The sequence below is a fragment of the Scophthalmus maximus genome, chromosome 22 (genome assembly GCF_022379125.1).
Source record: "Scophthalmus maximus strain ysfricsl-2021 chromosome 22, ASM2237912v1, whole genome shotgun sequence".
Lineage (NCBI taxonomy): Eukaryota > Metazoa > Chordata > Actinopteri > Pleuronectiformes > Scophthalmidae > Scophthalmus > Scophthalmus maximus.
In genome coordinates, this window is record NC_061536.1 from 11039869 (window position 1) to 11053961 (window position 14093).

Consider the following 14093-nt stretch of genomic DNA (forward strand, 5'->3'; position numbering starts at 1 on the left):
TCTATTAATGCTGTTAGGATTTGAGCTTAATTAAGTGCTAAATGGGAAGTTTGCTGCTAAGGACGCGTTCACTTTACTGTTAAATGTTAAAGTCACAGAAGTGGCAGTGAAAGTGTCTCTAGTGGGCAGGAGTTAAAATAAAATCCTTCAGATTTGATTGGATCTCTTGAAGACGTGTCTCCACTTCCTCCCAATTTGCGAATTTTACCAATCTTGTGTTCTTTTTCGGCGCATTAGTGATCGTTGTAATATTTAACAGGAAGACATAAGAGAAGGATTTTGGTATCAAAACACAGCAAATGTATATTTTTTTGGGGACAAATATTTAGCATATTTAAAGAGCAAAAATCAAGACATTGACACTTTTTTAAAAACGATTCTTTATCTCGCACATTGAAACTCATATAATATCTCACTGGTCGATTTGACATAAATCAGTGTCTGAAAATGTTACGCAGTTATGAGAGGTGAGTATCCAAACCAGTGCCAAAAAGTACCTATATATGTATATATGAACATTCTACAACTACAAAATAAACTATACTGAGTTTGGCAAAACTGAATTAAATCAAGAGTTATATGATCAAGTTAAATAGTTAGTAATGTTTTAACACACATTTTAATTCCATCTTTCATCACTTGAGACGAATACTTATACCTGAAAAGCGCCAAGGTTTGATCCCTGTAAAATTCATAACATCCCCTGATCCAAACACGGGCCAAGGTTTGCCTTTCACGTTAATCACAAGTACGCACTGTAACAATCCCTGTTCCCTAAATTAGCTCTCAATAGACGCGGAGATGTAATAAATCCAGGCCGTAGTGCCAACCTGTGGGAAGACGCACTGCGGGGCAATTCAGTTCATCACCTCAGCACTTTGTGTTCATTTTTAAATATTGGATTAAAGCTGACTCCTGCGCCCGGCCGGATTTGTAATCAAGCCGAGGGCTTAGCCGCAGATGAAACGGGGGCGGGGCATAAAACCGCCTCTTAGACTCGGCGGACGGCCGCAACGTCCGTGGCAAATCAGCTCATCGCAGTCATTATCAATGTCAAGCCCGGGGTGAATATGTTGTGTTTGGTGTCACGAAGCCCTTGCGATGGTTTATGGACCCCGGCGAATCCCAAGGTCGCGGACTGTGAAGAGGCCTTGTGTACTTTGCTTTTGATGTGCCCGAGTAAAGTTGGCGGCGCCTGTAAATCCAATTTCAAACAGAGGCTCTTTATGAAGGCTTATTAACTCCACCGGCACAGTGCGCTATTCTATGTCAGCCATCCACGGCCCTCTGGACTCCACCCCACCCCACCCCGCCGTCCACGCACACACTCACTGGTCATATCTCTCGGTTTCATCCCCATTCCTGTATGTAACACATTAATTAATACAGGGAATTTTCATCTCCTGCCAGCTCCCGGGCCAAGAGAAATGGAGCGAGGCCGCGGGAGGAGAAGGCGGCGAGCGGGGGCATGCCAGAGCTGTTAATTAGCTGCGCACTGTGGAGACGGGGCCGACGTTAAACAGGGCTCCATGTCTCCAACAGCCATTCACTCAGTCGCCATGACACTCATGGCGGTGGCCCACGCTCCCCTCAACGCCTTTCTGCCCAGTCACATATTTTATTATATTTTGTTAAAAAGCGGTTGCAGTGTTGAGTTGTGACACTAGAGGGCGGTATGTCACAGTGAATCTAAACCGGGTGTATTCAAAAATTCATAGACCCAATGAATTTCTGTGCAGTACTTTTTTAAATTTCCATACTGATATTCAGGAGCAACATTCTTTCTTTTTAGGTCCCTCGTTTTTCATTCATAAGCCGTATTCTCTCAGTTGGAGCAAAGTTAAATCTAATACAGTCTATTAGAAACAGTCCCTCTCGTCATGTTCAGCTTTTTTTTTTTTTTATTAAAACGGTTTCTAGAGAGATTTCCATTGACTTTGAAAGGCTGCAGTTCATAACTGTGTTGCATTATACAGAGAGGTGTTTCTGTTAGTTAGCCTTCCTTCACTGATTTAAAATAACAGGAACACCAGTTTCTGTTGTATGAGGCTGTATTCTTTTCAATATCGGTGGAATGTATAAACATGAAAAGATTTTCAACACGCTGTAAAATAATTGCATGGTGTAAAAGTGTTTATTAACTCAACCGAGGAGGAAATGTGTTTGTCCCTGTCCGTTTGTTTGTTGGAGGGATTGCGCAAAAACTACTGAACAGATTTCCATGAAAGTTGATGAAAGGATGGGACCCGGGCCAAGAAAGAACTCTTTGGATTTTGGAGCGGATCCAGACAAAATGGCTGATCCGGGAATTTTCCAATCACTTTAACATTGCAAAATAGGGCGTTTGTTGTTGTTGTTGTTGTTGTTGTTGTTTTAACATTATCAAAGCTTTCCCTGGGAATAATGCAGGCATCTTGATTCATAAACGATGATATCTTTGAGTTTGTAAAAAAAGACATAAGGCATCATTAGCTCAGCTTATGTCTTCTTAATCAATATGCGACTGTGGACAAATTTGTGTCTTCTAAAAACAGCCTCCTCCACCACCGTAACTACATGTTGATTGTTGTAACCAGGACGACAGTGTGTTGCATCCAAGAGAGGAGACGAGCGGCGTACTAGTCCCTTCAGAAACTATTAGAACAGCCTGTTTCTTTGTTGTCGTCGTGCAATGAGGACGACCGAGCCGATCACTGGACCTTAAACCCAGAGAGCAGCGTCTCGCCTCCCGCAGAGGTGTTTTAAAGTTCAGAAAACTCTACTTCACTAACTAGACGGTCTCAGAAAGGGTGCATTGCACCTTTAGTCTGTTTGAAGCAGCATTGTTAACTTTTAGCTGTACCCCCCTCTCGTCTCAGGCTGATGAAAAGAAGTGGGATTGTATTGTTTTGAACACGTTTGTTGTTTGAGCCAACAGACGATATTGCTTCTCCACTGCTGTAGTGGCTCTGCACCGAAGCCGCAGCTTATGTCAAGGGAGCTATTGAATACTTTTGCCCTCGTGTGCATTTGCACACTAAAATAACTCTTCTCTTGTGCTTGGGAAACAATCCAAGGTCGAGGTTCAATGCGGAGTTATCCGGAGTTACAGAGCTCACTAATCTAAATACGGTAAATTATCGACAAAAACATGTGTCACTGTGTCCGCTGCTTTTAGTTAACGTTTGTTTTAAATGAGTGCGAAGCCATTTGACCTGACGATCGGCCTCACCAGTCTCGCAGTAGAAAATGAAAAGCTCACACACTCCGACACACGGTGTTTGTCTCGCGAACGCTTCTCGGTGCGTTTTATTGAATTCCAACACTGCCTGCACGAAAAAGGGGGCCACGTTATTGCCTCTTGATTCATTTGGCCGAGCACATTCATATTGGATCTTTTTAAAACGCTTATCAGTGTAAGTGCGATTACATTCATTATGTATGTGATAGTTTTTGCAACGTTAACGTGTGGATGTTTATTTCAGATTCTGGTGCGTGTTACTGTTTCTGCTTCGTCGCCCCCCCCCCCCCAAAAAAAGAAAAATATATAGGTATCAGTCTTTGTCTTTTAATTTTTGGAGGTTGTCCTTGCTCAGTTGCTAAGGTAACGTGAAGAATACCAGGAGCTGTGCGGGGCTTTCAGATATCAATTAAAGCCAAGGACAACACTGAACACATGTTGCCTCGTGTGGAAAATAGTTGGGGTGTGTGTGTGTGTGTGTGTGTGTGTGTGTGTGTGTGTGTGTGTGTGTGTGTGTGTGTGTGTGTGTGTGTGTGTGTGTGTGTGTGTGTGTGTGTGTGTGTGTGTGTGTGTGTGTGTGTGTGTGTGTACATTGCATTCATGCGTTAACTTTTTTTTTTTCCTTAATCACCCGATGTAGGCGTTTGAGTGCCAGGGCTGCACATGTGGATGTGTGTGTGTGTGTGTGTCTCTGTTCCCAGATGTATTCCACTTAGAAATAAAGGCGGCTTCTACTCTCACCCCGGCGCTGTCACTCAAATCTCTAATTGGCCCGGAGTATCTTGAACGCGGCTCTTTGAGCGTGATTCTTCTCCTCCAGCTTTTTCTCCCCTTCTGCTGTTTTTTTTTCTTCCCCTCTCCACCCTCCTGGCTCTGCAGACAGGGAGGCACCCGGCTTCACCTACTGTACCGGGCTCCAGGAACACGGCTGCGGGGGCGAAATCAGTGCAGAATGTAAAACACAGATGTCCATTGACTCACAAATGGGTTCCTCGGAAAATTTGAGAGTCTCTTGTGTGTCGGAGAGTCCACTCTGCTTCTTTATCCCTCTGCCTCGTCTGGCCGGTTCCTCCATCCTTCACACTCCCTGCCTCCTCTCCTGTCCGTCCTCTTCTTCTTCTTCCTCTACTTGCAGCAGACACACACTCGTCTCTCCCTCTTCTCCTCACTCTGTCCCCTTCACTCCCTCCTCCATCCCAGCCTCACTCGCTCTTTCGTCGCCCCGGGCCCCTAGTCGGGGTTAATTAGCATTGAGTTGAGCTGTGTTTAATGGTTAATGTGGTCTCTTCCTGTGATACCACTCCCGCCCCCCTCCCTGCAGATTCAGCATCTATCCACACAGGCTGCCAAGCAATCGCATTAAGCCCAGTGGCCTCGCCTGCCTGCCTGCCTGCCTGCCTGCCTGCCTGCCTGCCTGCTTGCTCTGGCTGTCTGTCACGTCGCCCTAACTGCAGGGGATTTACACCATATGCCCAAACAAGCATGTACATCTCCCCCAATTTCTCTCCAGGATGCTAGATATAGAGTGAGTGGGAACGGAGCAGCGAAGTCGCAGAAGAAGGAGGCAGCGAGGTAGCACCATATAATAGGAAAAAGGTGAGAGAGAGACAGAAAGAGGGGGAGTTGAAAGGTACAATATGCATGGGGAGGAAGTGCGAAAGACAATGTGATAGATCTGCCAGGCACAGAGCTGGTGATTGAATATGGGTGAGAGATGAGGGATGGGGTGAGGAGCGGCGAGGCAAGGCGGAGGAAACGCATCCGCCGCCGTCGCCGCCATCGCCGTCGCCGGGCTGCTCTGCTTTCTTCGGGTGGAGAGGAGAGAGCGGGGCGTCCATTGCTATGCCGCGCCACGCTGCAGCCGGAGAGCAGGCTCGAGTGGAGGGGAGTGGATGTGCAAGTGTAATCACCTCTCGCTGTTTTGTAATTTTAGTAGCCCCTCAATCAAAATCAAAAGAATTTCCAGCACTTTCAAGAGCGATTCCTCTGGCAGACGGCCGCCCGGCCTGCTGTGGGAGTATTTCTTCTCTCGCAGCCAGAGCGCAGCACAGTACACGTACATGCATATTAACGTACGTACAGTCAGATGCACCTACTCTTTAATGTCGCACATGTCTGACCCACGGTGGCAGAGCATCCGCCTCCCTTTTGTTGTGTTTGTGCGCCTCCTTCTCCTTCGGTTCAGGTTTACATATATCAAGGACTATGGTGTCGACTTCCTTTAAATGGTGTTCCTGCTGCCCAGAGGATGAACCGTAATGACTTCAGTGATCCCCTGGCATTTTATTCTAGTGCCACTGTGAATGCTGACATTTGTGGATTTGATGGAAATATCTCAGCAGCCGAATGGATTACCATGAAATGTGTACAGTACACTTCTGTTTTTTTCTTCTCACAGTTTGTAAGTTATGTTGTTTGAAGAATGCAAAACAACAACATATCTTTCTGTCGCAGTAATGCTGCTGCAGGTTTCAGAACAGTGAAAATAAAAGAGAGGACCTTGCTGTTGCTGGGATATTTACAGTGCAGTTTTAGGGCGATAAAGCAAAATGAAAAACGACGTCAGACTTTGTTCATATTTCAAGCTTCGGTATCTAGGAAGACACTACTGTCCGATTTAAAACCAAAACTGGTCGTCTGAAAACAAATTTTACAGCTGGGCCAAATGTCCAATGCACAGTATCTGCCCAGCAGATTGTTTAATGTCTCTTTGCTGTTCATCCTGGAGTTGTTTGTCTTCTTTTTTACGTAGGAAAGTAAGACTAATACTTGATATATCACTTGGATTAAAACTTTTATTGATCTGCGAGGGTAAATGTCACATGGCAAGCAAATAAATATTATATGACAAAATCAGTTAGATGGAAGACCGAGCCCCATAAAGGTTGTCACATGACTCCACTATGGCCAATCGGTGGAAAACTGACATGAAGCATTTTATTAGGTAGTAACCGCAGCTTCTGAATTAAAAATGTGAAAGTGGTCGTCCACGTCCAGAGTATATATTTTATTGATTGTGTCCTGCAGCAGCAACAGCGCGGCATGTTTGTGAAGTTACTGTTTCCTAACCGTCACGATGTTTGTCTGTCGAACAGCCCGGGTACGTGAAGCTGTCCAAGCCCGTGGCCCTGTGGACCCAACAGGACGTGTGCAAATGGCTGAAGAAGCACTGTCCCAATCAGCACCAGATCTACAGCGACTCCTTCAAACAACACGACATCACAGGTACCGGTTTGCCGCACGTCACCGAAGATTGTCATCATGTGTTCTGCAGTGGAACTTTAGGATTTTTCCAAAAAACGGAGCTGCAGCATTTACAACACGACATAATGTGTTTACTGTAGCAGTATCTCTGTGATTAGGGCTTGATGTTCATGCATAGACTGTATATAAAAATGGACATAGACCCCGGACTAGAAAATGAAGCCAATTAGCAAGAGCCTGAAGCCTGTGTTCTCTGGAATCGCCAGCAGAGGGCGACTCCACCGGTTGTAAAAAGAAGGAAGTTTCTATAGAAGTCTATGAGAAAAATTCTCACTTGATTTATAACGTCAGTAAACATTTTCCATGAGGAGTTTGTTGTCTCAATCGCTAGTTTCAAGTCTTCTTCAATACAGCATGATGTTCATTTTGCAAATAATGGTGTCATTTAAAGTAAAACAGACGATAAAGTACCGTATACATTGGAGCGGGATTGACAGCTGGTACCGTCCAATCCGACGAGTGACGTCTCGGTGTGTTGCCACTTGTTCATGCAGCGTTATTCGTTATAACTCCAGCCGAGGGTCAGCATCTCTGTATGAATCACGTCCAGTAATTTCCGTTTGTAATGCCCGGATCTAGTTTAGAGAGCAGCGCAGACCATTTGCCTTTTCCCTGTCTCCAAACTCATTCGTAACTTCCCAGGTGCACTGTGCACCCACCTGCCTCCTGCGGCCCTGCCACCCGGCCCAGCCGTCTGTCCATCCCCTCCCTCCCCACCCTCCCCACTGTCGGCGCTACCGCCCGCAAACAGTTTGCCACGTCAATCACTCCGCTAACGAGGCTCCTCAAGGTCACCCCCGGCGCTCGTGACACTCCTCTCCGCATAGCAACAGACGACCATTAATTGCCATGCACTCTGTCTCTCGGTCGCACGACTGATCGTATTAATATGTATATTTGTTGCCGTCGAGGACCTCCTCGACTCGCTGGCTGGCTGGCGGGATAAATCGCTCGGCGGTCGTGACGAGCGGCGCAATGACTCACGCTCCCCCGTTTTGCCCTTTGATGCATTTTGACTGTTATATGTCCGCACGGCGGGTGCGGAGATTTAGCATCGTCTGTGTAATGGTCTGAAAATATGAATCTCGCTGCTCCGCAGTTCAACTTGCACATATTTTTCTCATTGGCCGCATAAAGGTCCGAGAGATAATCCACAGTTCATTGCATGCTCGCCGAACCCTTGCTACACGGTGGATCTATTTTCAAGTAGAAAAGCACTTTTTTTCTTTTCCCCATTTCTTTTTCTTTTCACTCCAGGCAAAGCACAAGCACCGCAACGTGAAACACAAGTTGTGTTTCTTCTACCGTTTATTAAATAAGTCTTAATAATAAATTATATTGCAGGAATCATGTCTCTTAAATACAAGACAGAACTCATAGAGGCCATCGCTGACAACACTCCCCTTGTTGCATCTGTGCAGAGTTTATCGCATAAAGGAGAAATCGTGTCAAGTGCACTCATCCAGTCATTCACGTGGTCGACATATTCTCACGGGGTTCATATCTAATTAGGGAAAATGAATCTAACTTTAAGATTAAAACCCCTCCGTGTTCCTGACAAGCCTAATGCATTCACTTGTGGTCTGTAAATAAATTATATTTTCTCTTATTAGTCTTCCAGTAATTAAAACATTCAAACTTAGCTTCCCTAATGGTGTAAAAACTTAATGACCTGTGTTTGTTATTAAGGTGTAATGATTTCTTACAGCATCCTACAAGAGAGAGAAGAAGTGGTTAACCAAATGTGCATGCACACGTACTGTACTGTACTGTACCGGCACACATGCTCTCCTACTGGCACAATTAGGCGATAATGACATGCACAAAAAACTTGCAAGTAATTCAGTTTGTCTTCACATTGAGCATTAATTAACAGAACCCAATTAAAAGAGGCCAAGCCGCAGCAATTTGGCTCACAAGGCAATTTGCATCCCAATCAATCTTTGAAATATTATGCAGATTTTTTTTTTTATTTCTGTTCCTACGCCCTATTAGACTAAACAAGGGGAGCGGGAGGGGGGGGGGGGGGGCGACACAAATGATGAATGGAATGTTGTTGTGGAAAACAACCGGCGTGGAGACAAACAAACAGGGAAAATTAATTCATTCATACGTGGAGCTGAGAATATGCATCTGTGCAGCTGTGACCCTTGAAAATTGGAAATGTATCTATATGTTCATGTGTATTCTAGAGCCCGACCGATATGTCTTTTTTGGGGGGCCGATATTGATATAACGGAGTACAAGATTACCAATACATGGACCGATATATACATATCTTATGATTCCTAAGATGTCGTTATCAAACCGTTAGGACAGAAATGAAATTGAGGCTTGAAATTTTAGTTTACCATAAACTTTATCATAAATAAACTATAAATTGAAAAAATATATAATTACAACCAAACAAATAGAATTTGAATCAAGAACATAAAGATTTATTTTACCTAAAATGTAAATAACATTTTAATGGCTCACATCTGTTGGCCGATGATATCGGTCGGGCTCTAAACACATCGGTCGATGCCGTTGTGTGTGTCGGCCAGTGTGTACCTACAGTACCTATATATACAAATACATTTCTGATTTTTGGTTTCCTCGGCCTTGGATTTTCCGTATTTTTTCTTCTTTGTGTTTTCTGTCCATTCCAATCAAAACGCGATCCTCGACCCTCTTCAGCTGCCAGCGATACTCCGTCTCTCTTGTCTTGGCAACGCGCTCCTCCCTCCATAAAGTAGCAAATAGTCTTTATTCCAGACCATAATTCACACAGGCGTTTTGTGTCCTCCCTCCCTTTGACATAAAACAGTGGCGAGGTGGGAAAAAAGAAAAGGCATTTTACTGCGTATCAGGGGCCTGTGCAACGTTTTTGACGCTGAATGACTTCAGTATGCAGCAGCTGCCTCCCTGCTCGGCCCCCGGAGCCGCAGCCAAAGAAATCAATGTTTCCCATCCTCCCTCCAGCCCTCCACTGCCAAGAAACCCTTTCCTCCCCTCAAGTCTTCACCTCCCGCCTCCCCCAACGGGGGTGCGCGTCCAAATTTTGACTTTAACACCCAGTCGTCATTAAAAATGCATTAAAGCATATTAAGGCGTAATTGGATATTAGTCTCTAATCTGTTGTAATTACAAGGACAAAGCTCTGCCGGTGAGAGAAAAAAGCTTTGGCGAGATAAAAGGGTTAAGCCCACTATTTCTGATACCTTCTTTTTAAATGTAATCGGCACAAAAGTTGTGATGACATAGGTAATCAAAAGCAAGAGGGTTGGGGGAAAAAATCAGTGAGTCACTATTAAGTTATATTTTCTGTCAGAGAAGACCATTACATCACATTATGGAAATCCAAGAGCCGCTCCGAAATCCAAGAGCCGCTCCGAAAACCATGCACAGGCAGAATTAGATGCAGCTGGAGATTCTGGCTGCTGCAGGGACACCGGGGTTTGGAACTCGAGGCGCAGACGGAGCGGAGTTATTAAAGGAGACATATTATGCTCATATTCAAGGTTCATGATTTTAATCTGGGCTCTTTACTTGCAGGAGGTTTACATGCTCTGGAGCAAAACTCGAGGCCTCAGAACGGCAGTTCACAAAACCAACCGGCGGCGTCACGTCCCCTCCGTTGGGAAGCGATGTCCCTCTCCAGCAGAAAACTCGCCGGTCCAATCACAACACTCGTTCACGGTTTGTGGAATCATCGTCACAGGCATCTCCTCTCCTGACATTGTGCGCATCGCTAGACAGACGACACGCGACTCGTCTGCGTCCGTCGGTGACGCCTCTTGGAATTCGAAAGTGAACCGAGAGGTCCCCGACTGATACGGATTTGAGTATTAGTCTGACTACGCCGGGCTAAGTCTACGTATGGGAAATGCTGGAATTGGGACATGCGTCTCCCACCATCCATCGGTTAGAGAGGTTTTTTTTTCTCACCCAGGAATTAATAACCAGCCTCATAATATCTCTTGGTCGTATTCCTGAATAATTAATAGCCTGTAATATTAGCAGTTTAATGAAGGGTGACATGTCTCCAGTAGCTCACAACGTTGAACCAATTCAGTTTCTCCTAAAGAACAGTTGCTGTATAAACGTCATCTCTCCACATTGAAGATAGCGGCATCATCTAGCCGCGATCGCCCTCGTCCAATGGAAACGCTCACACAACGGGTGTGTACGGAATGTATATTTGATGAGCGAAAGGTGACGACCGCCGTTTGACAAAACCAGACGAGAGGGACTCGCTGCAGAAACGAGGTTTCTTAACAGCACTTGAGCGATGAGACAATGAATTCTGCGGGCATATGGGAAGAAAAGAAGAAAGTGCTGGAGCGTTATAGAGGATGGAATAGACGAGAGGAAGGGAAACCGACGTGGCCTCGTGTCAACTCCGGAGCCGCAGAACGGCTCCACTGGTGGCCGTTGTTAATTTCCGAAAGGGGGGAATTTAAGCGGCTCGATGCTGATGAGCTGTTCAGGGGACGATTTGATCCGCCGGCGGAGGGGAATCGTGGTTAACGACGCCATCGGCAAGGTGATTATACAGCGCTGTGTAGTATAAAATTAAATTACTGCTCCTCCCAATTAGTTGTTTTGAAAATGTTGTCCTTCGCTTTTGCTTTCTCTCCCATATGGAGAGATTAGAAATGAATCTTCAGAGACCGTGAATGGAGCAGTTGCATAAAGATGGATTTTATGTTACGGCTCTTTGTGACGATATGCGCACAAATAAAAGATACTGCGTTCTTATGTTTATGTAATTACTTTTGTTGCCACTACAGTCTGTCCTTCGTAATCACATGAAGGAAAAAGATGAATAGGAAAACCTCGACTCTTGATATTCCAGTCATTACAGCTCATGTCGTCAGTGAGCCTGTTGTAGTTATGAAATCAAGGAAACATAGAACCAAAACAGAAAAAATACGACTTATCGCATCACCACATTGTGTCAGCTCTGACCGGGCAGTGGAGCCTGTAGGCTCGTGTGGAGCAACACTGTTGCTCTTTGTGAATCTTTCCAAACTGCCCGACTTTAATCTTTCCAAATTGCATTCGCAGCTCCGGCCGCAGTGTGTGTTTGCTAAGCCTGTTCAAAGGCTGAGATTGAGGACTTGTTATCGGGGTGGGGGGGGGGGGATTAGGCAATATCTTCGAAATCAATATCATCTATGTGGAAAAATGACTCGAGTTATTTCACTCGACAACGTCGGCTCCGGCCCCAGAGATTGCAAATCGAACTAACCGTTTTTTCGCAAACTGTGTGATTTTGGGGCATTTAACGGAGGGTCTGAAAAAAAAATGCATCGCCGTTAGCGTTTCCCTCCGGGAACCGTTTGTTTGCGCTGGACTTCCCCCCCCCCCCCCCGAGCTCGACCCTCAACGAACTGTTAAGCCGGGCTCGGCCACGGCAGCTCCGTGCGTGTGTGTTGTCTTTCCAACGCGGAGGCGATTCGAAGTGTCGTGAGGTAAAAGAAAAGCAGTTCGACATTTTCAAAAGTACTGTGCGCTACAAAGGGAAATGAAAAGGAACATCTCATCCATCAGGGGCACAAAGAGAACAAGAGTTTTTTAAAAGGTACACTAAGCAGGCTTTTTTCCGAGAAAACAATCTCATACAATAGTAATGCTGAAGTAATCCCTCTCACTCATCACTTTCAGCGCAGTACAAGTGTGTAGGCCCCCTCGGCCTGTAAACTCATTTTTAAAATCTTTTTCTTTCTTTCTTATTCTGTTCGGGATGTTTCTGGTCTGCAGAACAAAAAAAAATGCTCTTTTGTTGCTCTTGTACTTTGCTTTGTTCTCTTCATTCACTTTCCGCTGGTCTCGCTCTCTCTCGCTCATTGAGCCGAGGAGGAGGGGCCAACTTTTGAACGCTGTGTTTACAGACGGCAACCAACAAATAGCATACGTTTGGAGTTATGCGTCCACTAATCGGGAGGTCGGTGGTTTGATTCCCAGCTTCTCCTCCTCCCTGATGGCTCTAGAATGGCACTGTATAAATGCAGTCCGTACGTCATTAATGATAACATAAACAATAACATAATATGATCTTATTATCCCAATATGATTCTGCTGGAGTCGATATCTACAATATTAGACTACAGCTCGTGAAATGGGTGCACGGATCGTTGGAACGGAACTTGATGTACGAGTAAAAATGGATATTTTATTTTTGCCAATACATTTTCATGGTTGCCAAGGTCAAAGGTCGAGGTCACCAGGGCCAAATATCCCCAAAATAGATTATCTTATGTCTCAGGAACCAATCGTCGTATCGAGATGCGACAGGTGGCGTTGGGAAGCTCATTGAAAAGGCCTTTTAGAATCCAATATGACCCATGATGTCATCTTCTTGCAGAAAAATGAGGTCAGAGTTCACAGATTGTCATCAAATGTGGCCTTTCTATCAAAAAATGCATTTACAGGTGACCCATCAGCCACTTCACAATACATATGAAAACTCAAGCCAATTCTGAGCTCATATACCTCATTTGACCTTAAAAGGCTAAAGGTGGAGGTCACAGTACCAATTTTCGTGGAAAATATTTTGAATGACCATAACTTGGGAAATTGCGAACGGAATTTGATGTGATTTTGATTTTTCATTCAACAGCCGTATGGGTTCATACAAAAAAAAATGCAATTCTCTGCGAAGTGCCTTATGCAACTTCACGTGATTGGGAGCTGAAGTCTGCCACCGGTGATTGCCTGGTTGCTGGTTGTTTCAATCACATATTGACTCATCAGTTATCTCCGGTACAGTAAAAAAAAAAAAAAGACTTCATTTGATTTCAGAAGTCTTGTACCCAGACTCAGTGAGCCGCATGCAGGTTGTTAGCCGCGGCCAACCAACAGAGGAGCGGTATAATGATCAGCAAACTGAAATAGATCAGTCGCAGTGAAATCAGCATGAGACTGCCGCTGCTGCGACAAGTGGAGAATGGAGGCGGCTTATTATCTGTGTGTCTGTGTGTTTGTATGTGTGTGTGTGTGTGTGTGTGTCTCTCTCTCTCTCTCTCTCCTGGACCCGCTTCATTACTCACACTGAACCCTGTTCCTCTCCGGGATCACAACCGGCCTCCTCTGCTTCAGTGAGGAATGTCAGCAGCAGTGGATCACAGGTGCTCGGTGGCGCCGCAGCCCCTTTTAGCTGCAGGGCGACAAGCAACTCGGTGACCGGCACAATCAGCCGCCATTTACTTTAAGGACCTCAAGCTGTGCCACATCACAGCGAACGCCGGTGAAGGATGTTCCCCCTGTGCCACTGTTTGTTGTGTTTTGTCGTCCCCAGCTAGTTGAACCAGAGGCCGCTGCTCCTTTCTTTTCTTCCCTACTGCACACGGCAGCGGGCAATATACCGACGATATCCGAGCGCCGACGCTCGCATCGCTTGTTATCCTGAGCGCCCGGCGGAGTGCAAGTGCCAGGTTCGGAGCTCAGTTCTGCCAGATGCAGCTCGGTGACGTTCATCCCCCAGACGACACGCGCACGGACCCCACAGCTTCACCCGAAAGTATCGCCGGCTTCCAAAAAATGTGGGGGCCCCCCAAAAGAAGGACCATTTTCGGAAGATTGGGAGGGAGAAGGAGGGTTAATTCTCTGGCCCCACACCGCC

At 45.6% G+C, this 14093-nt stretch overlaps 1 protein-coding gene across 1 annotated transcript in view; it reads left to right on the forward strand.

The window, feature by feature from the left end:
* samd12 (sterile alpha motif domain containing 12) overlaps positions 1–14093 on the forward strand; it is a 79957-nt gene that overhangs the window by 15910 nt on the left and 49954 nt on the right. Inside the window, exons 3-4 of the mRNA XM_035620124.2 lie at positions 6316–6445; positions 10022–10165. Coding sequence (XP_035476017.1) covers positions 6316–6445; positions 10022–10165 — 274 coding nt within the window. The remainder of the gene's footprint in view (positions 1–6315; positions 6446–10021; positions 10166–14093) is intronic.